The 24,574-nt window shown below is 44.9% G+C and overlaps 1 protein-coding gene and 1 non-coding gene across 12 annotated transcripts in view; one reads left to right on the top strand and one right to left on the bottom strand.

Annotated features, from left to right (window-relative positions):
- Positions 1–24,574, bottom strand: part of RBSN (rabenosyn, RAB effector) — a 43,325-nt gene that overhangs the window by 1,995 nt on the left and 16,756 nt on the right. For 6 of the 11 annotated variants that reach the window (XR_004971521.1, XM_036332273.1, XM_036332277.1 and 3 more), the window contains 7 exons: positions 20,188–20,274; positions 19,162–19,264; positions 17,834–17,935; positions 16,052–17,184; positions 12,150–12,196; positions 8,280–8,692; positions 3,761–3,867 (listed from right to left, as the gene is read on the bottom strand). Coding sequence is in view for 9 of the 11 variants with exons in the window: in XM_036332273.1 (XP_036188166.1) it covers positions 3,799–3,867; positions 8,280–8,692; positions 12,150–12,196; positions 16,052–17,184; positions 17,834–17,935; positions 19,162–19,264; positions 20,188–20,274 (1,954 nt within the window). In the remaining 2 variants the exon portion in view is untranslated. Of the gene's footprint in view, positions 1–3,760; positions 3,868–8,279; positions 8,693–10,105; positions 10,341–12,149; positions 12,197–16,051; positions 17,185–17,833; positions 17,936–19,161; positions 19,265–20,187; positions 20,275–24,574 lie in introns of those variants that run through there. The other 5 variants (XR_004971522.1, XM_036332274.1, XM_036332275.1 and 2 more) reach the window with 4 other exon arrangements.
- LOC118668719 lies at positions 4,721–4,823 on the top strand. The gene has a single exon (XR_004971726.1). It is a non-coding gene; the product is annotated as a U6 spliceosomal RNA (small nuclear RNA).

Below are 24,574 nucleotides of genomic sequence, written 5' to 3'. Positions count from 1 at the left end.
AAAAATTGATAAGGAAGAAATAAAACTGCATTTGCAGATGACAAGATTGTGTATGTAGAAAATTCTAAGGAATTTAGAAAATAAACTATAATGTGTTTATAAGCAAGGTTGCAAGACACATTCCATATACAAAAATCAATTAGCCCTAGCCGGTTTGGCGGCCCACGGACTGAAGGGTCCCAGGTTCAATTCTGGTCAAGTGCATACACGCCGTTGCAGGCTCGATTCTGAGCCCTACTCAGGATGCGTGTGGGAGGCAACCAATCAATGTTTCTATCTCCCCCTCCCTTCCACTCTAAAAGTTAATGGAAAAATATCCCCGGGTAAGGATTAACAACAACAAAAATCAACTATACTAACCAAAAAACTGAAATGAAATATGGTATTTAAAAATACCATTTACTATAGTCACAAAACATACTCAATTCAATATTGTTAAAATATCTATACGCCACAAAATGATCTATAATGTAATTCCAATCAAAATCCCAACAAGCTTTTTTCCAGAAACTTGCCCAATTTTAAAGTTTACATGTAAATGCAAAGAACCCAGACTAGCCAAAGGGAGTGGGGAGCAAAAGCACAAAGTTGGACTTATGCTATCTGATCTGAGCACTTATAAGACTACAAAAAACAAGGTGTGCGATATTAGGACTGCACTAGTGTAAGGACAGACACAGGTCAGTGAAAGAGGATGAGAGTTCAGAAAATTTTTAAACGGACAAAAGACACAATTATACTCTTTACAAAACAGATTTGAATAGCTAATAAAAAGTTATGAGAAAATGCAAATTAAAATTTCAATTAAAACCCACAGGAATGGCCAAAATTCTTTTGTATATGGTAAATTACATGACGTAAAAATCACCATTTTAAAGTGTATAGTTTGGTGGGTTTTGGTACATTCAAAATGTAAAACTAATGTAAAACTATCACCATTATCTAGTTCCAGAACTTTCTCATCACCCCAAACAAGCTCTTTTGCCAATTAAGCAGTCATGTCCTATACCCCACACCACCCCAATCCCATCCCCTAGCAAACACTGTCTTGTCTCTATGGACTTGCCTGTTCTAACATTACATATGAGTGGAATCACAACCACATTCTTTGGTTATGGCCCCTTCCTCAATCTTCAAAGCCAGCAATGTTTTATATCTGGCCATTCTTCATAGTCACATGGACCTCTGATTACAGCCGGAGAGGTTCTCTGATTTTAAGGTCCATGTAATCAAACTACTGCCTGGAGGTGAGATGGCTCAATCATTTTGGAAACCTATTAGGCAGTTTCTAAGAACATTACACATCTCTTCAGCATGAGGCAGAGGCTCTGAAGAGCTGAGCGCCTGGGTCCACAAAGACTTGTGTTGAGAAGATACTACAAGCACCTTATCTTAGTAGCCAAAACCTGGAACAACCCTTCACAGCCAGGGAGGCGCACTACTCAAAGCTTCCTTTGAGGAAGCCCTCCTGCAAGGAGCAGCCAGCTGAGAGCCCAGCTGCTGTTTCTGGAACCCACCAGAGCCACGCACAGGCTCTCCTTGGCCTAGGTCTAGGACCTAGCCATCTCTGCTCCGAGTGGAGCTACGACTTCCCCTGGGGCCGGCCCAGACTTCCTAAGAGCTCCACTACCATCTTAGGTGCCTCCTGTCCAGACCGCCTTCCTTTTCCCTTTCCTTTTCGAGATGTCAGACCTGCTTTGCCATATGAAGATTTTCCCTACCCACCCCTCTTTTATCTCTAATAAATCTCATATTTCTGTCTTGGTAGTTAATAAAAACTCATGTGTTCATCAACAGGTGAATGGATAAATAAACTGTGGTGTATTCCTATAATGAAATACTACTTAGCAATAAAAATGAATTAACTACTGATACATATAACATGGATAAGTCACAAAAACATGAGTAAAAGCCAGGCACAAAGTACATACTGTGAGATTCTATTTATATGAAATTCTGAAACAACAATAAACTATGGTGAAAGAAATCGTAACAGTGGTTGCTTCTGGTGGAATGGGGAATTAACTTGAAAGTAGCACTAGAGAACTTTCTGGAGTAATAGAAATGTTCTTGAGCCCTGGCCAGAGTGGTTCAGTTGGATGGAGCATCATCCTGTATACCAGAAGGCATAGGTTCGATTCCTGGTCAGGGCACATACCTAGGTTGCTAGTTCAATCTCTGGTAGGGGCGCATGCAAGAAGCAACCAATCGATGTTTTTCTCTCTGTCTCTCTCAAAATAAAAGTAAAAAATTTAAAATAAATAAAAATAGCCCAGCCGGTGTGGCTCAATGGTTGAGCATCGACTTATGAACCAGGAGGTCCCAGTTCGATTTCCAGTTAGAGCACATGCCCGGGGTTTTGGGTTCGGTCTCCAGTAGGGGGTGTACAGGAGGCAGCTGATCAATGATGTTTTTCTCTCTCTCTCCCCCTCTCCCTCTCTGAAATCAATAAAAATATATTTAAAGCACTGGCTGGTTTGCTCAGTGTTTAGAGCATCGGCCCACGGACTGAAGGGTCGTGGGTTGGATTCTGGTCAAGGGCATGTACCTCAGTTGCAGGCTCGATCCCATGAGCCAGTCCTGGAATGTCCAGGAGGCAACGAATAGATGCATCTCTCTCACATCGATGTTGCTCTCTGTCTCTCCCCCTCCATTCCACTCTAAAAAATATCCTTAGTTGATAACAAGTACATATATATTTTTTTAATCAATAAAAGTAAGTATTCTTCATCTTCATTGGGAAAGTGGTGACATAAAACACAACTGTAGGAACTCATCAATCTATACACATTAAACCTGTGCATTTATTATGAGTAAATTATACCTCAATAAATTGTTTTCAATGCAAACACAATATATACACAAAATTGTCATACCACCCCTACTCTCTTCACCTACTTAGCTTGCTCTATTTTTTTTCATCACACTTACCTTCTAGCATACTGTCTTGTTAAGTTTCTTGTTCTCTCTCCTGCTAGAGTATTATCTCTACAAGGGCAGAGATCTTTGTATGGCTCCCTGACACCCAAGTACCTAAAACAGTACCTGGGTACCTAGCATATTTGCTAAATAATCTGGCCATTTGGGGCCAGAAATAAAATGGGAAGAACATTATTTTGTTCCCCAAAGCATTTCCCATTCTAGACTTCATTTGATTCTCTTAACCATGTAAGGTAGATGTTATGCCTTTACTTAAGAAATAAAGCAATGGGAATGTTTCTTGCTCAGGGTCAGAATCACTGAGAGCTGGACCAAAATCTCTGGTCTTCTGACTTCTGGGTACTAAGCCATATTTAACTGAATAAAGTTCACTTGGTCCCAGGTGGACACACACAGACATATACTTTTCAAGAGAATGTGGCCAGCCTAAGAGGGGCTTTGGGAGACAGGAGAGGGAAGGTTTCCTGGGAGAGGTGGTGCTCAAGATGAGTCTTAAAGGATTATTTTTTTAATTAAATAAGCAAAGAAAGTAGAACGGGGATTTCATCAGAGGGCTGGCATGAGCAAAGGTATAAACAAAGGTGTGGCAAGGGAATTTTGAAAACTTAGTCTGTGTGGTGTGAGGCATATGAAGGCAACAGGAAACAAGTCTGGCAAAGGAGAGGGAAGAGGCATCCAGATCTCAGTGGCCATTGAAGCCAAGGTGACAGGAGCAATGTTAGTTCACAAGAGCCTGTACCTCAGGTCACCTGACTGCTATGAAAGGACGGACGGATGGGAGGAAACAGTCCTGGAGCCCGGCAGAGGCCCCCTTACTCACCTAAATAGAATCGAAGGAAGGGTGATGGTGTCATGTTCTTAAACATCATGATCTGCACCCAAGGGTTTTTGTATTGGATTTGAGGTATGTTGAAAAACACAAATTTCCTGCAAAGGAGGAAAAATTAAGCCCATGAAACAAGAGTTTTTAACCTAAAATTTTGCATACCTGTGTATTCATTTTTAAAGGGAAAAGGTCTGGAACTTTCATCAGATTCTCAGAGGACTCTGCCTCCCAAAAAAGGCTGAGAAAAGCAGCAGCTTTCAGGAATGTTAGTGTGTTCTCTGAGTGTGGGTATTCAGACTCCTGGTTTGCCATCTGAGGGAAAAGAAATCTATATCCCTACCTCACACTGCACACTAACCTAAAACTCACCAAAGCAGAAGTATAAATGTAAAAATGGAACTATGAATATCTTTGATCTTTATTTAAATGATGGTTACACAGGTGTATTCATATGTAGAATTCACTGAATATATATACTTCATGTAGATTGTACAAAAATTTAAAAATATACAATAAAAATAATAGAATATTTTTATAATCTAGAAGTGGAAAAACCTTTCAACTTAGAAGATTTAAAATATAAGTGTAACTACATTAAAACTTATGAGGTCCTGGCCAGGTAGCTCTGTTGGTTAGAGCATCATCCTGATACACCAAGGTTGCAGGTTGATCCTCGGTCAGGGCACATATAAGAATCAACAAATGAATAAACAAATGGAACAACAAATCTCAATCTCTCTTCCTCTCTCACTCCCTCTCTCTCCCTGCCAGTCTGTCCCCCAAAAAAATCGAATTTCCTTGTCATAGAGTTTTACCCATCATTAGTTAAGATTTACAGTTCAACAAGAACATAGGGCAAAAGCCACAAATAGGCAGACAGCCAAAAAACCTATCATATGAAGGGATTCTCAATATCTTTCCAATAGTCATGTAGATTAAAATATAATTGTATCCATGCTCGCTTCGGCAGCACATATACTAAAATTGGAACGATACAGAGAAGATTAGCATGGCCCCTGCGCAAGGATGACAAATTCGTGAAGCGTTCCATATTTAAAAAAAAAAATTATATATATATATATGATTGCATTCACCCCTTAGATTGCTAAAGATTTTTTTGAAAGTTATAGAAGTTCCTTGGCTGGGTAGCTCAGTTAGTTAAAGCATCATCCCATATGCCAAATGGTTGCAGGTTGGATTCCCATTGGGCACATACTTAGGTTGCGGGTTCAATCCCCAGTTGGGGCACATACTGGGGTAGCCAATCGATGTGTCTCTCTCACATCAATGTTTCTCTCTCTCTCCCTTCCTCTTACTCTAAATTAATAAAACATATCCTCAGGTGAAGGTTGAAAAAAAAAGTTACAGAAGTGAGGAAACATTTACTGAAGAGTATAAATTGGTTTAACCTCTTTAGAGGTCAGTTTGGAACCAGCAAACTTTTAAAAGCATCGATCTTGACTCAATTCTTCTACTGCTTCTAGATATTTTCACATTTGAACGTAAAGATATGGGTGGGGTTTACTATAGCATTATTAGTTACAGCAGAGGAACAGAAAAAACTTAAATGCCCCTCAACAGAGGTCTGACTGAATCATTACAATACAACTGTGTGTTTGGATCTCTCTCCACCTACTCTCCGCATTGAATGGTTAACCTACATGGGCTATGGAAACAGGATTCCTTGCCCTCTGGATTCTGTTGCATTTGGCCAACAGGGAGCACCCCGGCAAAACTGGGAGGGAATAAAGTCACGGTGTTTATTTCACCAGCATGTCCCCTGGCTGAGTCCCAGGCAAAGCAGCCCTCTCTGACTTCCCCTCACTTCCGCTAGCCTAGACCTGGAGTCTTGCACTGTTCCCTGTGGTTTCTTTTACCCAATCCTCCCCACACCTTTGTCAGTAGTCACTTAATTAAAGGCTCCCCAAATAACTGAATTTATTTATTTTTTATTGACTTTAGAGAGGGTGGAAGTGGGGGAGGGAGGAAGGGGGAGGTAGAGAGGGATAGATGTGAGAGAGATTCATCGATCAGTTACCTCATCGACTGGAGATCGAACCCACGACCTAGGTATATGCCCTGACAGAGAATCAAACCCATGACCTTCCGGTGCAACCAACTGAACCAAACCAGCCAGGGACCAAATGATCTGAATTTAAATGCACCCTTCGCAACCTGCCCCATACACCAGAGGACAGAAAGATGTGAGTGGTACATAGGACAGAAGGACAATCACCCAACTACTATTTTCTAGCTGTATGACCAGGGCAAGTTAGTGCTCTGAGCTTCAATGTTGATGCCAAAGAGATGACAATGTAAGACAAGTGGTCCAGACTGCAGCCTGAAGTCTATTTTCAAGAAGATAAATTTGACAGAATCAACAGAAAGCCTGACTATGTGACCATTTATTTGGGGAGACTTCCATACTTGGGGCAAAATCTGAGTTGAAACAAAAGAAAAACAATGACAATTATTAATTCCAGGGAAAACAAAAATCTTTACAAAAACAAAAAGGAAAAATAATTATAGTACTCTATTTGGCTCAATTGTATGTAGTGTTTTCAAAATCATATTAATTTAAACGTTGAATATTCTATCCAAATTCTGAAATGACTATGTTGGGAAGACTGGGGAGTGGGAGGGCCGAGCAGTATACATGTGTTGAGGGTGGGCAGTGGCAATGGTAGTGAAAGAGCTAAACCCACATCTTCCATCGTGACAAGGTACGATCATGTCTAAAGCTAAGAAAGTGAGAAGGAGCTCTCGAAGTTACTTAACTACATGGAGGTAAAACTCTAAATGTTCAAGTTGAAAGCTGCCGCTTCTAGGGGAGGAAGTGGAAATAGGGTGCTACTTATAAGCCTTGAAGACCAGGAAAGCACACAGGGCTAGAAGCTCAAAGACTGAATTTACCTTCCTAGGCTTAACCTCAATTCCGGCCCGCAGCAGAGAATCCCAACATCGCAAATAAACCAAGACATATACCCGTGGGAATTTTTCACACCCTAAACTACTAGGACAAAGATTCAACAGGATCGTTAAATGGTTCTTGCTGCAGCATGGGCAGAGACTTAAGAACGGTAGGCAACTTCTAGTTGAGCACCGCACTTTATTCTCAAATCCCCACAGGCAGGGTTTTACAACTAAGGAGGTCAGAAAAATTAAACTGCCCTCAGTCAACAACTAGTAAGTGAAAGCACCAGGGCTGTGATTAGCATCTGGACTTCTTTACACTGTCCTGTCACTATCAAATTAGCCAATCTACCTAAATCCTGAGGCTCAGGGCAAATGCAGAACTCAATAAATACTAACAGCTGTTACTTCTCTTACTGCATCTTAAAGGCAAGAACACCTGGCACAGGTGAGTAGGGACTTAGCCCTCAGTGAACAAACCAGTTCCCCACACACCCAGCAGACAGCCCCAGACTACGGCTACCCCGGGGGCTGTAGTGCTGGCCACTAGCACTTGGAATGAAGGGACAGCTGAAATGCTGAGGTCACACGAACAAGCAAAGAAAGTGCAAGTGGGGCTAGAAAGTGCAGGTCAGGCAGGTTCAAACCCAAGGGCACGAAATTACAAAAAGGGCACAGGTGGGAAAGGCAAGCCTTACCACTAGGAGCAAGACACACACACGGCTGGCTGTATCCTATTTACCTAGAGCAGTAGTTCTCAACCTTGGCTGCACATTAAAATCACCTGGGAATCTTTTTAAAATCCTGATTTCTGGGCCTCATTCCGGAGGAATCGGGATTTTAAAAAGATTCCCCGGTGATTCTAATGTGCAGCCAAGGTTGAGAACCTCTGACCTAGAGGGCATTAAAATACTTGAGCAGGTGAGAATAGGACTTGCACACTTATTTTGAGTGGTTGGCCTTTTAAACACCAGAGGTTTACATATGAATCTGAACTTCTGGCTTATTGACAAATCTGAAATTCTCCCCGGAGCAGAGGTAGCAGGTTGCCTAGCCTCTCTGTGCATTTCCTGGGCACAACGGGGTTTCTGTACAGACCAATGAAGAGAAGACACACGCAGCTTTCAGAACCTGCGGCGCATGTAAGACATACAACCAGCAGCTGTTACCGCTCTCACTGCATCCCCGCGGCGGCCCTGGAGCATCAGCACCATCCCCGTTTGGGACACCGACAGCAACGCGCCCAAAGCCAGCAGCAGGTGGGAAAAGGACCGGAACTGGTCCGCCGCCCCTGGGCTGGGCTCCACTCAGACGGCTGCCCCCGCCCCCTCCCCACCGCCGGCCTGGGGGTCCCAGGCGGTTATGGAGGCCGTGGCTCCCCGGTTTAGCCTTGTCCTCCCCCCGGGAGGAAGATGGGAGGGAGGCTGGTCCTCCGCTCCCGACCTCAGCGGGCACGGCGTGGCCAAGCTGCTCCAGCCTCCAATTCTGTCACACGGACCAACCTCGGGGGCCAGACCCAGAATTCAGCGCTGTCCCGGGTCTCCCCGTTACCAGCACGTTGTTCCAACCACGGGGGACGCCCTCACGGGCGCGGACTGACCTGGCGCCTTCGCCCAGCTTCCCGTGCGTGTTGTAATTCACCGTCATGACCTTCACCGTGTCCTTGAACACCACGTCCCCCTGGCCCAGGTACTGCAGGGTGCGGCGAATCGGGAAGCGGCCTTTCATGGGCATGGCTGCGCTGGTCGAGCCGCGAAGCGAGCGGCGAGGAGTGACCAGAGCAACAGACGCCGCCGCCGGCAGACCTTCCACCGCAGCTCCTTCGCGCAGTTTCCACTTCCCGCGCAGACTCACAGGAGATTCCTCCCGGCAGCCAACGCGGGTGCCGCAGGGTAGCCTGGAACTTGTAGTCCTGGGCTGTCGGTGCTTTGAGACGGGGTTGGGGGTGGGAGCACGTCCCGATTCGCTTTAGAGCACCCTCTTCCTGAAATGTTTCGTTTTCTATGTAGTCGTCTTCTCCCCCACAAGGAAAAATATTTTTAAATAGGATCAAACTCAATCACAGACAACAAAGTTACAGCAGAACATAAATCAGGAGAGCTGAGTTCCGATACCAAATAGGGGAATAACTTTCTATTCAACCTCAAATAAGTCAGTTTTCTTTCTCTCAGCTTCTCCAGTTTCAAAATGAAAGGTTCGAACTATGTAATATCTAACATTGACTTAAAAAAACTGATTTGCAAAAGAAAAAGAAAACTTTGGGTATACCCCTTCCAGATTTAACCACTTAACAGCTCTGAACCTCAATATTTTTCATAAGCCAAACGTGAATGACATGCATTCCTGAAGTACTACTGTTACTGATCTGAGAACATTATTTCTCCTTCACTTTTGAAGGATAATTTTGCCAGATATAGGACTCTAGGCTCGTGGCGGGAGGGGGGGCAATCTTTCAATGCTTTAAATTTTTCACTCCACTGTCTTTTTGCATAGTTTCTGACCAGTAGTCAGCTGTACTTTTTATGTTTCTTTATAGGTAAAATAGTTTTTTCTTCTAGCTTCTTTCAAGATTTTCTCTGTCTTCGGTTTTTGCAGTTCGAATAAGATGCACTTAGGTGTAGATGTTTGGCATTTATGCTGCCCAGTATTCTATGAACTTCCTGGATCTCTGGTTACTGGTGACTGTCATTAATTTTGGAACGTTCTTAGCTATTACTGTTTGAAATATTTCTTCTTCATTCTCTCATTTTTTTCTCTCCTTCTGGTATCCCAATTTTACAGCTTTTGAGATTTTCCCAGAGTCTTTGATACTTTTTTTTCTTTTACACTTCAGTAGGCTAGTTTCTGTTGACCTATCTTCAAGCTCACTGGTTCTTTCCTCAGCTGTGTCCTGTTTACTGATGAGCCCATCAGAGGCATTCTTTGTTCGTTTTTTCCCCCCAGCATTTCCTTTTGACTATTTCTTAGTTTTCTTATCTCTGCTTACATTACTCATCAGTTTTTGCATATTATTTACTTTCACCATTAGACTCCTTAACATAATGTTAAATTCCCTGACAACTCCAACATCTGTGTCATATCTGAATCTGATACTTTGTCTCATCAGACTTTCTGTTTTGTTTGCCTTTTTTGGCATGCTTGTTGTTTTGGTTGAAAGTCAGACAATATTGGCCGTATTGGGTAATAGGAACCAAGGTTTAAGAAAGCTTTTGGTATGTGGATTTATGATAATCTGACTAGGGGTTGAACTGTTTAATGTTTGCTGTAGCTGTAGGTCAAGCATGTCAAACTCAAAGGCTAACATGAGCCAAATAAACAAGGTTTAACTTTATGTGGGCCACAAAAAAACAAAAGTTTCAATTTTCATAGAAATGTAGGTTTATTTCAATAGAGACATGCTGAATACAAAGGACTGAAATAAATGAGTAATCATTAAAATAATACATTTTAATAAAAATTAGTATTTTTCTTGAACATTAACTTACCAGACACTGAGTAACTGCACAAAAATTAATACGGGTAATGCAAACTTATTTTTCTTGTACTTCGAAAGTGAAATATTTTCTGTTGTGCACACCAAACAAGTCAGTACAAGACTAATGACGTGGCAATTGGTTACTAAAATATTCACTGCTAGTATGAGTGGAGAGAAATGGTGCACCTGCACATAAGACGAGTAAGGGAAATGAATGCAACACAATGATAGTAATCAGTCAATTAGCGAACACTGTAGTTTGTTATTACTAATTATGTATAACAGGATATTGTAAAAATTAAGTTATGAAATTTTTTATTAAAACGTTTCTTACATGCTGTTATATTGGCTGGGCTACAAAAATATTCATTGTGGGCCACATGCGGCCTGCAGGCTGCAAGTTTGACATGCTTGCTGTAGGTGCTAGAGACTTCAAATTCCTCTAATCTTTGTTTTTACCTCCCGTCTTGACTTTGGGCTTCCTTAGATAGTCCTCCTCAAAGAGTTTGTGTTTTGTAGCTCTTTTAGCTATAACCCACTGCTATTACTAGAGCTCTGTTGGTATGGGGGAGAGAGAAATTGGTCTATAGTCTTACAATAAAATCTCAGTATTTTAGTGGGCCTGTGTCCCTGGGCTGTGACCATCATAAATGTTTCTTATCCCTGTGATACTTATATATATATATAAAAGCCTAAGTAACCATTATGACTGGTCAACCGAACAACCAGTTGACTGGTTGCTATGATGTGCACTGACCAACAGGGGGCAGATGCTTAATGTAGGAGCTGTCCCCTGGTGGTCAGTGTGCTCCCACAGCCAACCTCCCGAATCCAACCAATCTCCCACAGTCCCTCCCCCTGGCCAACCGGCCCCAATTGGCCCTGATCAGGACTGGGCAAGATGGCCCCAATCAGCCCTGATCACTGTCCAGGCTGAGGGACCCCACCCATGCACGAATTCGTGCACTGGGCCTCTAGTTATAATACTAGAGGCCCGGTGCACAAATTTGTGTACAGGTGGAGTCCCTCGGGGTGGCCTGCAGGAATCGGGCCAAAACCTGCTGTCCAACACCACCTGCAGTTCCTACCTGCTGCTACCACTCATCCTAGCCCCACTGCGCCTGCCGCAGGCTTGCGCCCAATCAGTCCTGATCGACGGAGGCTTGTGCCTCCACAGCAGCACTCGCCAGCCCTGAGCCCTGCATCTGGCACCCTCCTGAGGGGAGTGGCCTGTGGGATTGGGCCAAAACCAGCTCTCTGACATCCTCCAAAGGGTCCTGGATTGCAAGAGGGTGCACACCAGGCCGAGGGACCACACTGGTGCATGATCGGGGCCAGGGAGGGACCATAGGAGGGCTCCAGGACATGTCTGGCCCCGTCTCACCCAGTCCTGATCGGCTGGACCCCAGCAGCGAGCTAACTTACTGGTTGGAGCATCGATCCCCCAGGTGGTCAGTGCACACCATAGGAACTGGTCAGCTGGTCGTCTGCCCCCTGGTGGTCAGTGCACGTGCTAGCGAGCAGTTGAGCGGCCTTAGCGTATCATTAACATATTATGCTTTGATTGGTTGAACAGTTGATCGGTCACAGGAAGACCAGACACTTAGCATATTAGGCTTTTATTACATAGGATATGTATATTTGGCCACTGTTCCTCGTTCCCAGCTAGAGCTCCTAAAAGCCTGTAATTTTCTTAATGAGACAGAAGCATCTTTTGTCCTAATCTCTGGATTCTGTCCCTCTCCCTGAAATGGCTCTGGTTAAAAGTGAAAGGAGTATCTTTTGTTGTAATAATCCCCAGTTCAAACACACCTGTTTATGCAAATGAAGTGACTTTCGGAAAGCCCCTAGGGATGGGGGCTGGTTACCAGGAGAACCATGTGATTAAAAGCACAGGACACTCAGCCCCAGCAATTTGTCAAAATGTTCCTAACATGTATGGTTCCAATGGCTTTGCTCCAAGTAAGCAGACCTCGGCTGTGACTCTGAACTTACCTCTTTCCAGATTTTGGGGTGGCCATTTGTCCTGCGAAGTCAGTTCTCTGAGGGTCCAAGAAAAGTCAGTGATTTTCAGTTTGTCCAGCTTTTTCTTATAAGGATAGGAATGACAACTTCCAAACTCTTGGTGTGCCTGAACTAAAACCAGAAGTTTGTTCTGACAGATTTTTTAAACTGTGCTAGGCCACTGAAGAGTTTTAGGCAGAAGAGCCTTGACCTTAAAGTCCACAGGGAACGCTTCCTATGGATGAAATACCCCATCCCACATTAGACACATGAGTGTCCATATACAAAGCAGGCCAGGGCAGTGTGGGTTTTGGAGTCAGACAGACCTGGGCTGGAATCCCAGTGGTATAACCCTGAGCCTGCTTAATCTCACCACGTTCATTTTTTCATCTGTAAACTGAGGTTGTTGGGAAGATCAAGTGAGGTAATCCATGCATAATATGTAGCATTCTGTCTGGCCCACAGTGAGCACTAAATATTATCTCCTCCTGGTTTAGTAATCTATACAGGTCTTAGGAAGTTCCATGTCAAAGGCTCAAGTGATATCAGTATTAGAAACCCACTCAGCAGCTCTAACCTGCCCATCCCTGCCACCTTTGGGCCAGACACAATGCTTGTGCATTCCCACTGTGCCTGGCCCAGATCAAACCCTCCTTGCTACTTAGGGCCACGTGGGTCAGGCAGACCAGGCTTTAAATCCCCACTCCAGCCCTGACTGGCAGTGCGACTCCAGCCAGGCTAACCTCTTTCAACCTTTTCCTTCATTTGTCAGATGACTACCTGAGTAAGTGCCTCACGGGCCTGCTGGAAGACCTAAATGCAGGCTGTGCGACTGCCGCGGGGCCTGACACAAACGGCAGCGGGAAGGGTCCTCAACCTTGCTAGGCCTGCTTCTTCCATGGGGGTAATAGGATTGTAAAGGTTTACACTGTGCTTGTGTGAAATGGTTCATCTAATTGACGCTGTAGGAGTAACTGGGGATAGGGCAGAACTGGAACTCACATTTCCCCAGTAAGAGCCCAGTGACCTTGATTCTGTCTGGAGGCCTTAAGCCAACAGGTAAAACAGGAGCTAGGGCTATCTTCTGATACTCAGGTCATGAAGAAAGTGGGGAAGGTATGTTATCTGGTGACTCTCATGCAACACGCATGCACATATACATACACATCTCCAACCACTAATATTTGTTATTTTATTTTTTAAAAAAGGTTCCAATACCAGGCCCCAGTGCATGCAAATCAATGTCTCCATCATTGTCAGATGACCAGCATAATCTGCCACCACAGACTCTAACCTGGTAGAGCCCGGCTTCTCACTTTGAGTCCCAAGCTAACTATGCAAATGTTCAATCTACCGCATGGCTCATGGTGACTCAGGTACATTTTAGTGTCTGAACAACAAAAACACATTGAGTTGCAAATACACTGAATAAGTATCCTTAGTGTATTAGACAGGGAAAAATACAAACAAGGCATAAAAGGAAAAAGCCAAAGTCTCTTCCACATATGATCTGTTTTTGGGAGATCTGCCAATGCTATATCAAGAACTTGCTCGTTTTCTGATGAAGGACTGCAGGAGGTGAAATACCCACATGAGTCAAGAACTTGAAGTTGTGATTATAATTCATAGTCCGTCTTTTCCGATGTTAACCCACCTCTGTAAATCCAACCGTGTGCCTGTGTGAATTCTGGGAAATGGTCCTGCTGAGGGATAGCGAATTCTAACTGCTATCAGGTCTATGATTATAGGAGAAGAGGGCCATGGAAGGATTAAATTAAAGAATTTGTGGCAGAGTACGGCCACAGAAGAATTCAATCATATCAGAGGGTTTTAGTTTGATCTAGGATACTCAGTGTTTTGGCGGGAGGAGGGTTTGTGTACGGGTTTTTTTGTTTGTTTGTTTGAAAAACGTTTCCTATGTGTGGTTCTCAAGGTTTAGTTACGTACAGATTGCTACCTACGGTTGATTTCAAAGAAAGGGTATGTTTAGTAAACTAGTCTTAATTGAAACCAGCAGCTAATTGAAAGAGATATATTCTCATAAGGAAAGTAATTATGATGTACAGCAGCTTTGGCAGCATTTAGGAACTACCTGCTTTTTGGCAGAGACCTTCCTCCCCTTCAGTCAGAGAGAAAGGACAGAGTGAGCAGGGAGGAGCATACAGCCATCCATGAAGCCTCCAGAATTACAGCATGAAGGGCATGGACCTCAAAGGAGAAATGACGCCTGTATGAGGCAGCGTTTTAAATGCCTGAATGCCAACTTCCCATAACTACCATGACAGCAAGGTTGGTACTGGCTGACGTTAGTAACCACTCATGTTCCTTTGTGAACAGAACCCAAATGCAAAGAGCCTTCCACTGACTCCCCGTTCCCACATCCCTATACACCCCCTTTTCATTCAACCCAAAGATCCAGCAGGTGCTAAAGAAATGTAAATAGTGTCAACACAAATACAGAATATTTTTATACCACAATGTTTTTCAAACATTTCCAAGATCAACAGGAGTCTTCCCAGAATGTAACAAAATGAAGTTTAGCTCTCACATCAGTAACCAGTGAGAGTATGGCCCAGAGTTAGTTAAGGGGTATAAAGTGACTAGTGGTCAGTTATTGTTCATTAATTAACAAGTGTAATTACAGGAACTCTACCCAAAGCTGAGCACACTTGGATATCATGATGTCAGATGTCAGTTAAGGGTTATGTTCCCATAATCCAAAGCACCAGAGCTAAATTAACAAATTTCCCTTTTTGCCCTTAGTTGGTGAAGAGTTCAAGAACTGCCGTGTTACTAGAATGGTCCTGGGTTGTGCTTCTTCAAACATTTCAGTTTTTTAATGCTAAACATTGGGAAGAAAAATCTCACCAGCGCCACAGGTCAAGACAGGATGAACAAAAAGGGAAGAAGGCTGATCAACTAGCCTTGGAAATTATTTTGATTTACCTTTGACTTACAGAAGTTTCTATCTGACAATGTTCCAAGAAAGCCTCCTGATCACTCATTCCTACATTACAGACAAGGCCTCTAAAAAAATCCCAGCTACAAGTCATTTTGCCAAAGCTCAAGGAGGTTTCTCCAGGGTCAGACAATTGTTCCAGTAGTCAGAGAGAACAGACAACATTTGCATGGAGACTCTTTTCCCAAATAATACGACCTTGATCAACCAAAAAGTTAACCACTCTATTTTCTAAAAAGCTCATGATCAGACTACAGTGATACCTCAGCACTGGGAGTTTAACTTCCTAAAAGAGACCAACGAGAACTTAAACTGAGAGGGAAACACACCCTGGTGAAACCTCATCCTCTTCACCCTCTTAAAAAAAAAGTGCTGGGATCTCCTGGGTCCAAACTGGCCCCTTCCTAGCATACCTGGCCCCTTCCTTTGCACAGGCAGGATGTACCCAGCAGGGCAGAGGAAGATCCAGGGAAAGGAACCCACAGCCTAAAGAGGTCAGGCTTCTGCCAGAGGAGAGTGCGGTTTAAAGGAATCCACCTTGTCAGTCTTGGCTAACGGAGGGCCCGCTATAAGGCTGCCCTATAATACTCATAATGACCAAAGACTAGACAGGACAAATGGACCCACGAGGTGCACACCAGGACCCAACAGAAATGCATTTAGTTATATCTCAGTAGTGAAAATTTTAAGTCCCTTCTAAAGGGAAAAGCCAATTTAAAAAAAAAAAAGCCCAGGAAAAACAGCAAATGAATGCTGATTCTTCCTGTTCTAGATCCCATTTATTTTTCAATTGTAGTGAAAAAACCTCCAAGTACACAGCATGAAATAGCAGATTTCCTCCCCTAACGTGTATGCATCTGAATTCTCATCCTGCCTCCTGCCTCAATTCCACCAACCCGCTCCTGCCAGGCCCCTGGACGCAAAGGTGCTCTACCTGCCCAGTGGCCAGTCAGAGCCCCCCTTCTGTTTGGCCAGAGTACGCTTCAGCTCCCTCAGGTTCTCTGTCAGCACCTCCACCTCATCCAGGCGACCGCACTGCTTGGCATCAAAGATGTACGCCTTGATGTTATCGATCTGCTGGAGGAGGAGCTCCTCCTCTATGGGCTCCTCGCCCTCTGGCCCACTGTCACTGTCCACCTCGAAGGGGTTGGTACAGGTGGCTTCCTCAAAGGGGTTGCCAGGAACAGGACGCTCATCCTCCTCACTGAAGGGGTTGGGTGCTGGGCTGTTTGAGTTAGTGAAGGGATTCCCTGCCACTGCCACCTCTTCCTCCTCTTCCTCAAAAGGATTGTACTCTTTGAGGATGCGGGACGGAGGGCCACAGGAAGGCTCTGCAGCTCGAGGGCTGGTAGAGCCCTCCGCTGTAGGGCTAGCGGAGTCTTCCTCTTCAAAGGGATTTAGGGAGGGCACCTCGCGTTGCTGTGACATGGTGCTCGGGGGCAAGAATTCCTGGCCAAGGGCTGGGGGCCCAGACCACACTCTGACAGGCTCAAGAGCAGAGCTGGGTGAAGGGGTCTTGGGAGTTGCACTGCTCTGAACTGGTGAAGAACCCAGATCCAAAGCATGAGCAAGGTGGGTGCAAGGCTCTGTGCTGGGCTCCAGCTGAAAAGGCCTGATTTCTCGGAAGTCCAGGGACCGGGTCCGTGTGTGCAAGGATGCCGCCTGGAACTGCTCCCTTTCTCGCTCCCACTCCCGTTCACACAGCATCTGCAGCTGTTCCCGCTGCAGGTCCTCCTCCTCGGCCTGCTTGCGGGACAGCTCGATGGCCTTCTCTGTCTGCTGCTGGTCATACTCATCCTGCAACTGCCGCAGGTTCTCCTGCAGGGTGCGCACTTCATCTGTCCGGCCTGCGGCCTTGGCCTGCTTTATAAATGATGTGATGTTGTGGATCTGCTGGAGGAGGGGGTCCAGGTCTTCACTCTGCCCCTGACCTCCTGATAGGGGGAGCCAGCCCTCAGCCTTTCTCAAGGGGGCAGAGCCCCTTCGAAGGTACACCACCTCCCCATTGGCACGAGATGGCAGGTCACTCCGCCTTTCCTCAAGCCTTCGCTGGGATTCCAGGGAAGCCTAGGGAGACAGCAGAACCAAAGAGAAAAAACAGTCACCAGGACATCAGCAGCCACACAACCAGCTGCCCTCTGCAGTCTCACTATTCCTGTACCTGTGAGACTCCAACTGCCCACCTCAGGACTAAGACAGCCAACTGCTAAAATCAAAACATGCTTTCGTTTCAGGGGGAGAGGAGGGACAAACCCTGATTCTCAAAAATAAAATAATAGTAAGTTAAAGGATAAAATTTTCTCAATCTTAGATCCACTGGCCATACACTTGTTTTAAAGCACTCATCTACACTAGAAACTCACACAGTATTACATTGAATATTGCATATTCCAAAGTGTTCTACAAAGAACTTCCTGATGTTTGGGTCCTCTGCAACCTGTAATGGAGGGAGGACAGTCAGTCTCCATAGTACTCTGGACAGAAGAAAACCAGTAGCACCTCTGAAGGAAAAATAGGACTTGCAGAGGAAAACAAACAATTCTGATGTCTACAGATGAGAGTGAGGCCAGAACAGAACAGAAGACAAATGGAAACTAGAGAGAGCAAGAGTTCTGGTGCACAACCGCACAGGAGCTCCTGGGAGCATAGGGGGGCCTCTGTGCTCAAAAGAGCCCCAGGGAGGAAGCCAGATGCCGGATCCCTGAGCTTCACTCACCTGTTTCTCTAGCATCTTCTTCCTTTCCATCTCTTCCTTCCTTTTCTTTAGTTCCTCAAACTGTTCTTGGGTTGGCAGTGACATCAAACCAAGCAACTTTTCCTACAGGGATTCATAGACAATGTTACATTTAAACCTTTAATGAACCTTAGCCCTGTGGCGAGAGTCGTTTAGGCTAAGCCATTCCATCCTTGGACAGTCACATTAATTAGCAGTAGTAAAAAAAGACTAAACCCCTAAATGGACCAGAGAGTCAGCTTGCAAATGGGCCTGCCTGTCCCTTATGAAATGACCAATACCAGATATCCCAGTTCTCACCTTCCCCATGCAGCCTTCTCCCTGCCCATCTGCCTAAACGTGTAAGCCTCCACCCGAGCTTCCCACCAGCCTTTCCAGGCTTTGTATTTGTCCGCAGCACTTTCCAACGTAAGGTGTATATTTTAGTTGTTTCTCATCTAACCCCCTCTCTAGAACAGACGCTTTGTGAGAACAGGAATGTTGCCTTTTTGCTCACGGCAGGATACCCAGCACCTAGAACACTGCCTGGTACACAGCAGACACTCACCAAATGACTGTGGAATATAGCCACTAATCAAAAGGAGAAAGGCCTAATTCTCTGCAATACAATGTTGGAAAACTAACCCAATAGGACTTTATTAAGTCTCTCTTTCATGGAGCCCAAAGGTGGTTAAATGTGACTCCCCGAGGAGCTTCCTGAGGTAGAAACAATCAGATCTAACCACCTAACTTTAGTCTGCCCTTGAACAATCAGCTGTTTCCTTCCAATGGCCCAGGAAAAGTCCCTTAGGATCTTATCCCAAGGAAGAAATACTATGTACACATATATCCAACAGGCAATACTCATAATGGCAAAAAATGGAAATCTATCAAGTGTCCAATGAAAAGGGAATAATTAAATAAAGGACGGTACATATATCAAAGCAGTACTTTGTAGCAGTATTCAAATGATAGCTCTTTGAGGACCATGTAAAAAAAGTACTATGATATAAATTCAGTGATAAAAAGAGAAGACACAAATGTGCAAATAAACACTAATTATAACAATTATATTATAAATGTAAAAGGAAAAAAAATATATATGTACCAGAATAATGGGTGGTGGTATTGGGGACATTAGGATTAAAAGTAGTTTTTACTTTTCTTTGAAATCCAGATTTTTCTCTAAATGTGGCATAATGCATTTTTAATCTTAAAAAGTAATCCATGTCAAAGAGGAAATGAACAAGCCAGTGGCTTGGTCTGCCTCCTGAAAGGCAGAAGAGCAGGGAGGCAAGTGCAATGTTTCTGCCACCCCAGGATGGCTTTACCTGCACAAAAAGTGTAGCCGAGTATCTGATCATCCTCTGCAGCCGCAAAGTGTTTGGATGTGGTGGAGGGTCCTGGTTCAAGCCTAAGGTTAAGATCTTCTTACTGAATTGGAACAAACACATCAATGTAACCAGCGCTGTCAGCCTCAGAAACAAAGTCTCTGAGCTGCCAGGCTTGCCTGCTGGGAAGATTTGTGGAGGAGACAGATTAGAGGCTCACCGAAGTCCTTGAAGGCAAAGCCCATTTCTTACCCTTTGGCTGTATCCAAGGCCCCTAACACAGCACAGGGTACATGACAAACACTTGGCCATCGAGGGACTGACCATGGGTGCAGGAGCAGCTTCAAGGGTGAGTGATGAGCAACCACACATGGGTCTGATGCTTAGAAGAGCCGCGTGCTTGGTTTAATATTCTGCTGTCACTATCTTGAAATTCTTACAATTTTGAACAAGAACTTACATTTTCACTTTGCACTAGGCCCCACAAATTACGTAGCCAGTCCTGCATGTACGGATGAACAAGGATTCCTCACCTCAGTTCTTTCCCTGAGTCATTGTACTTCCTACATTGCAAAGGGCTGATTTAACCCCAACATCCAGTCCACAGTTAAAAAGTAGCTGTTGATTTGAAGAAAGAATCTGGGTTTCAATCCTGGCTCCACCACTTATGCTAGCTGTGGTGCATTGTCTCACTATAAAATGGGGTGCTGATCCCTACTTCACAGGGTAACTTTGATAGGATAAATGAGTTGTACTCTATGAAAATACCCAGTGATATTTCCTGGTACACAGCTGGTATTCAATAAACTCACCTTCCTTTATAATAATGCTGAATACTAGAAATCCTTAACCAAAAGTTACTGAGATGTGTTGAGTGCCAAAGCTGACACCTTCCTCAGCCTCATCATTACAAATACTGCTGTCATCAGGACTCCGGGTAAGTTCAGGTCTGCTAGTCACCCACTACCTCATTAAAATAGCACCTCCTCCACTCAAGGCAGCAGGTAAGACATCACCAAACATTACCTTAAAGCGTCTATTAGCTCGTACACTTTCTGCACTTCTACCCGAAGGTCATTGGCATGTTCCAGCCTATAGGTTGTCTCTCCAGCACTAAGGAGAAATCAGAGATTTTTATTTTAAGTTTTTACATTTTTTATTTTCAGAAAATATACAGCCAGGAGTCATTTTATTTCTACTGTGGAAAAATTATCATGAATTATTTAATATTTAATTGCATTAAGATAAATTGGGCTTTCATAAGATTTAGATACAACTTATCTTTGAAAAGCTAAATTAGCTTACTGACTACTGAATCTGTTACATTAACTGAGTTTAATTTTCACATTACCAATTGTTTTTATGGCTTATGTGGGGAGCAGCTATAGGGTTAAACCTCAGACTGACCTGTTGGCAAAGTCACAAACAAGTCCCAGCTTAGAGGGCACAGTCCCCTTAGCATAATTAGGCTTGACCTTTTAATGCTCCCTAGATCTTATCTGGGAAGCTAATGGGCTGAGGGAGATGCAAAACAAGTGAAATTCACAAGAACAGTGTAACTATGGTAACCACTACCTTGTTTACCTCTGACTATAAAATAAAGGCTCAGCTTGCCTTGGGATCTCTCTCTGTGGCCTCAGCCAGGCACAAGGAAGATCCACAGAGACTAAAGAGAGCTATGCTGATCATCTGAACGCTGTCTCTGTGTCCTTCATTCTTCGCCGACTCTGTCCACACCTTTGGGAACCCCTGGACCGCTGGGGCTGGACCCCGGCAGGCTTATACTAGAGGCCCGGTGCACGAAACTCTTGTACAGGTAGGGTCCCTAGGCCTGGCTGGTGATCAGGGCCGATCAGGTTCCCTGCCTCCCCACCTCCTCCTTCCCTTGCCACCTGCACACCACCACCACACAGTTTCCCCCCCCCCTCCCCACTTCCCCCTTCCCTCACTCCTTCAGCACCCCGCTGCCACCACTGGTCACCCACCATGTTCCACACACCCCCCCACCCCCGGTGGTCAGCGCACGTCACAGCGAGTGATCAAACTCCCATTCTCCCAGTTGAACTCCCGAGGGGATACGTTGCATATTAGCCTTTTATACAGAGGGAGACTAGAGGCCGAATTCGTGCATGGGGGGCAGGGGGAGGGACCGTGAGAGGTTGGCCAGCTGGAGGAAGGACCCTGGGAGGTTGGCTGCCAGCCCCAAGGAGGGAGCCAGCCCTCAGACCCCCTGGGAAAGGGGCAGCGCCCACTGCCACCCACCCCCGATCCTCATCCCAGCCCGGCCCAAAGGCTCCAGCAGGGTCGCAAGAGGAGGCGACAGTCGCTGGGCCGGGCGCAGAAGGAACAGATGCTGACGCCGCCATAGGCGCCCCGCCACCGCACGGTTCCCCACCTCCGCCCCTTCCTTCCCTTGCCGCCACACCGCCACCGCAGTGGGCGGGCGGCCCCCAGGGAAGGGAGAGACAGGAGCAAGGCAAACCCTTGTGTTGAGGGCTGACTTTCAATAGATTGCAGCGAGGGAACTGCTCTCTACATACAAAACCCCAACCCAGAAGCAGGTCTCTACAAATGGTTTAGCACCAGGGGCCCATGGGGGCCAGCCGGCCAGGGGGAGGGGCTGTGGGGGGTTGGCTGTGGGAGCGCACTGACCACCAGTGGGCAGCTCCTGCATTGAGCGTCTGCCCCCTGGTGGTCAGTGCACATCATAGCGACTGGTCAACTGATTGTTCCAGTCATTTGGTCATAACTGTTGCTTAGGCTTTTACTAATATATATATATATATATATATATATATACACACACACACACACACACACACACACACACACACACACATATACTAGAGGCCCAATGCACGAGCCGCCTTTCCACCTTCCATGCTGCCCAGAGGCCCGGAGCAGCTGAGGCAGTGTGGAACCCCCAATTTTGCCCCACCTCCAGCTGCTGGGCGCCTGCGTATGCAAATGAATCTACCATCTTTATTGGGTTAATCTGCATACTCACTCCTGATTGGCTGGTGGGCGTCACAAAGGTATGGTCAATTTGCATCTTTCTCTTTTATTAGTGTAGATAGATACACACTGAACAGTTTTTCAACATCATTTAAAATGACTGAAAAACAAAGGTCTCCAGTATGTATGAATTAAGTAAATGTATATTAATTAGAATTTGAACACTTACTTTCTTCAAGAACAAAATGTTAATGGCATAATCATTAATTGTCCATGCATCAAAGTTGAGAAAATGAATTCACTTGGAATCTTTATTTCAATTTGCTAGCAAATATCATACTACTTAGAAGCCATTTCACATTTCATCGCACTGACTAGAGCAGTGGTCACCCACCTTTCGGACCTCACAGACCACCAGTGGTCCGCAAACCACCGGTTGGCAACCGCTGGACTACAGAGTATAGCCTAAGACAGAGGTGGGCAAACTTTTTGACTCGAGGGCCACAATGGGTTCTTAAATTGAACCGGAGGGCCGGAACGAAAGCATAGATGGAGTGTTTGTGTGAACTAATATAAATTCAAAGTAAACATCATTACATAAAAGGGTACGGTCTTTTTTTTTTTTAGTTTTATTCATTTCAAACGGGCCGGACCCGGCCCGCGGGCCGTAGTTTGCCCACGGCTGGCCTAAGAGGACTCTAAAATTTAAGGCCTCACAAAGGGACACACAGTTAATTCTCTTCAAGTGGCATTTCAGACTTTTGCACATAATGTACAAAAGTTTGCAAACACCACAGGCCTCAAGGACTAGCTCTTAACCTCATCACCAAAATAAATGCAACTTAACCTTCTTTGGCCTACTTCCCCTAAACAATTTCACTGTGTCTAGTAAGATGCATGACGTCGTTTACTAAATGAATTGGTTACACTACATCAGAGTGAAAAACACTTGGCTTTTCTCACTCAAAGGCTACCCAGACACAACAGGAACAACTGGAAAGCTGATCAAGGGATCCCCAATAGCGATATGCAGCCCAGCATTGCATCAATTGCCCCATGCTCTTGGGTCTCATGAACAACTGCTCCCTACATGAGAAAGGCACTTTGACTCCAAATCCAGAAGGAGGAGGAGGAACTCTGCCCAGGGTGGAGCAAGGGATAACAGGGAAGGCCAGAAGCGGTTTAACTCCATCTCAGAGAAACAACAGCAGTTATTGTGTGGCCTTAGAATTGATCATTTACAAATCTGTCACCCCCACCAGACTTTTAAATTCCAAGTGCTGTGATTGTAGCTTTTCATTTTATGTCCTCAGTAACTAGCACATGGATCAAGCTTAATCAGTTTACTGAGAAGAGAAACATTTCAGAAGATCTTGCAGCTATTAATCCAGCCTGAGCATTGGCCCCTCAACCCCGCTTCTGAAGCAGCAGCAATTTAAGTTAAATAAGCAGAAAGGACTGCTGCGCTTACCTATTTTACCATCTATAAAACAATCCTAGCTGGAAAAATGTTGGTGTGTGCTGTAATTTGAGGATTCAGTAAGACTGTTCCATTATCTTTCACTACTTAATCTGCAAAAAAGAACATTGGACTAGAATTGAGAAAACCTGTGCTTTATTTCAATATCTCCAAGTCATGTGGAAAATAACAAGGTTGGCCCAAATCTGAAATCACTTCCCCTGGTTGCAATTATGTCAACCAACTGCATTTCCCTCAGAGCAACGATCACATCTGTAGTTATCCTGTTCCTTATTTGTTTACTTGGATAAGGCCTGTGCTCCTACAAAAATGAAGCTCCACAAAAGTGGACATGGTCTTCACTGTTCATTGCTGCAGCCCCAGCACCTAGATTAGTGCTAGGAATAGAGCTAGTGCTTGATAACTATCCACTGAATGAAAGAGTAAGAGAATGAAATGCATGTAAAGCCCTTTAGAACCAGCCTTTCTAAGAAGAGAAGGACATTTGGAAATGTGCTCAGTATGGTAGCTCCCACCTGGCTAGGAAGGCCCATGAACCACAATTGTGTCTGAGGCACAAAGCAAAAACCAACAGAACTCAGGGAGAGGAGTCCCTTGGTAACAATTTCATGAGGAAAACACTGAGTGCCAGATGAAACTTCCAGGAACACAGCTCTCCTTGCTGACATCCATGTAGAAGACAGTCCTGCTCTAATGTCAAACCAATAGGCAGGGATACAGGAGGGGTGCGGATTCCAGAAAGCTCCAGAGGGAAAAGGATTCTCCATGCCAAGAACTTTCCATTTGGGGGAGGTATGTGTCAGAATCACCTGGGGTTCTGCTTCCAATCTGCTCACAGAGAGGGCAGACTGAAATTCTTGCTCATTTCCCTGCTGTTCTTTAGAAACAGTGCTCTGGCTAAGGAATGGAAAGAGAAAAGTCAGGGTCTAGGAGGTACAAATATAAGGAGGAAGGGGCCATAGGACAGTGGTGGCTGAG

This window comes from Myotis myotis, unplaced genomic scaffold, assembly GCF_014108235.1.
Source record: "Myotis myotis isolate mMyoMyo1 unplaced genomic scaffold, mMyoMyo1.p scaffold_m19_p_13, whole genome shotgun sequence".
Taxonomy (NCBI): domain Eukaryota; kingdom Metazoa; phylum Chordata; class Mammalia; order Chiroptera; family Vespertilionidae; genus Myotis; species Myotis myotis.
This window is presented reverse-complemented; position numbering and strand designations above follow the sequence as displayed.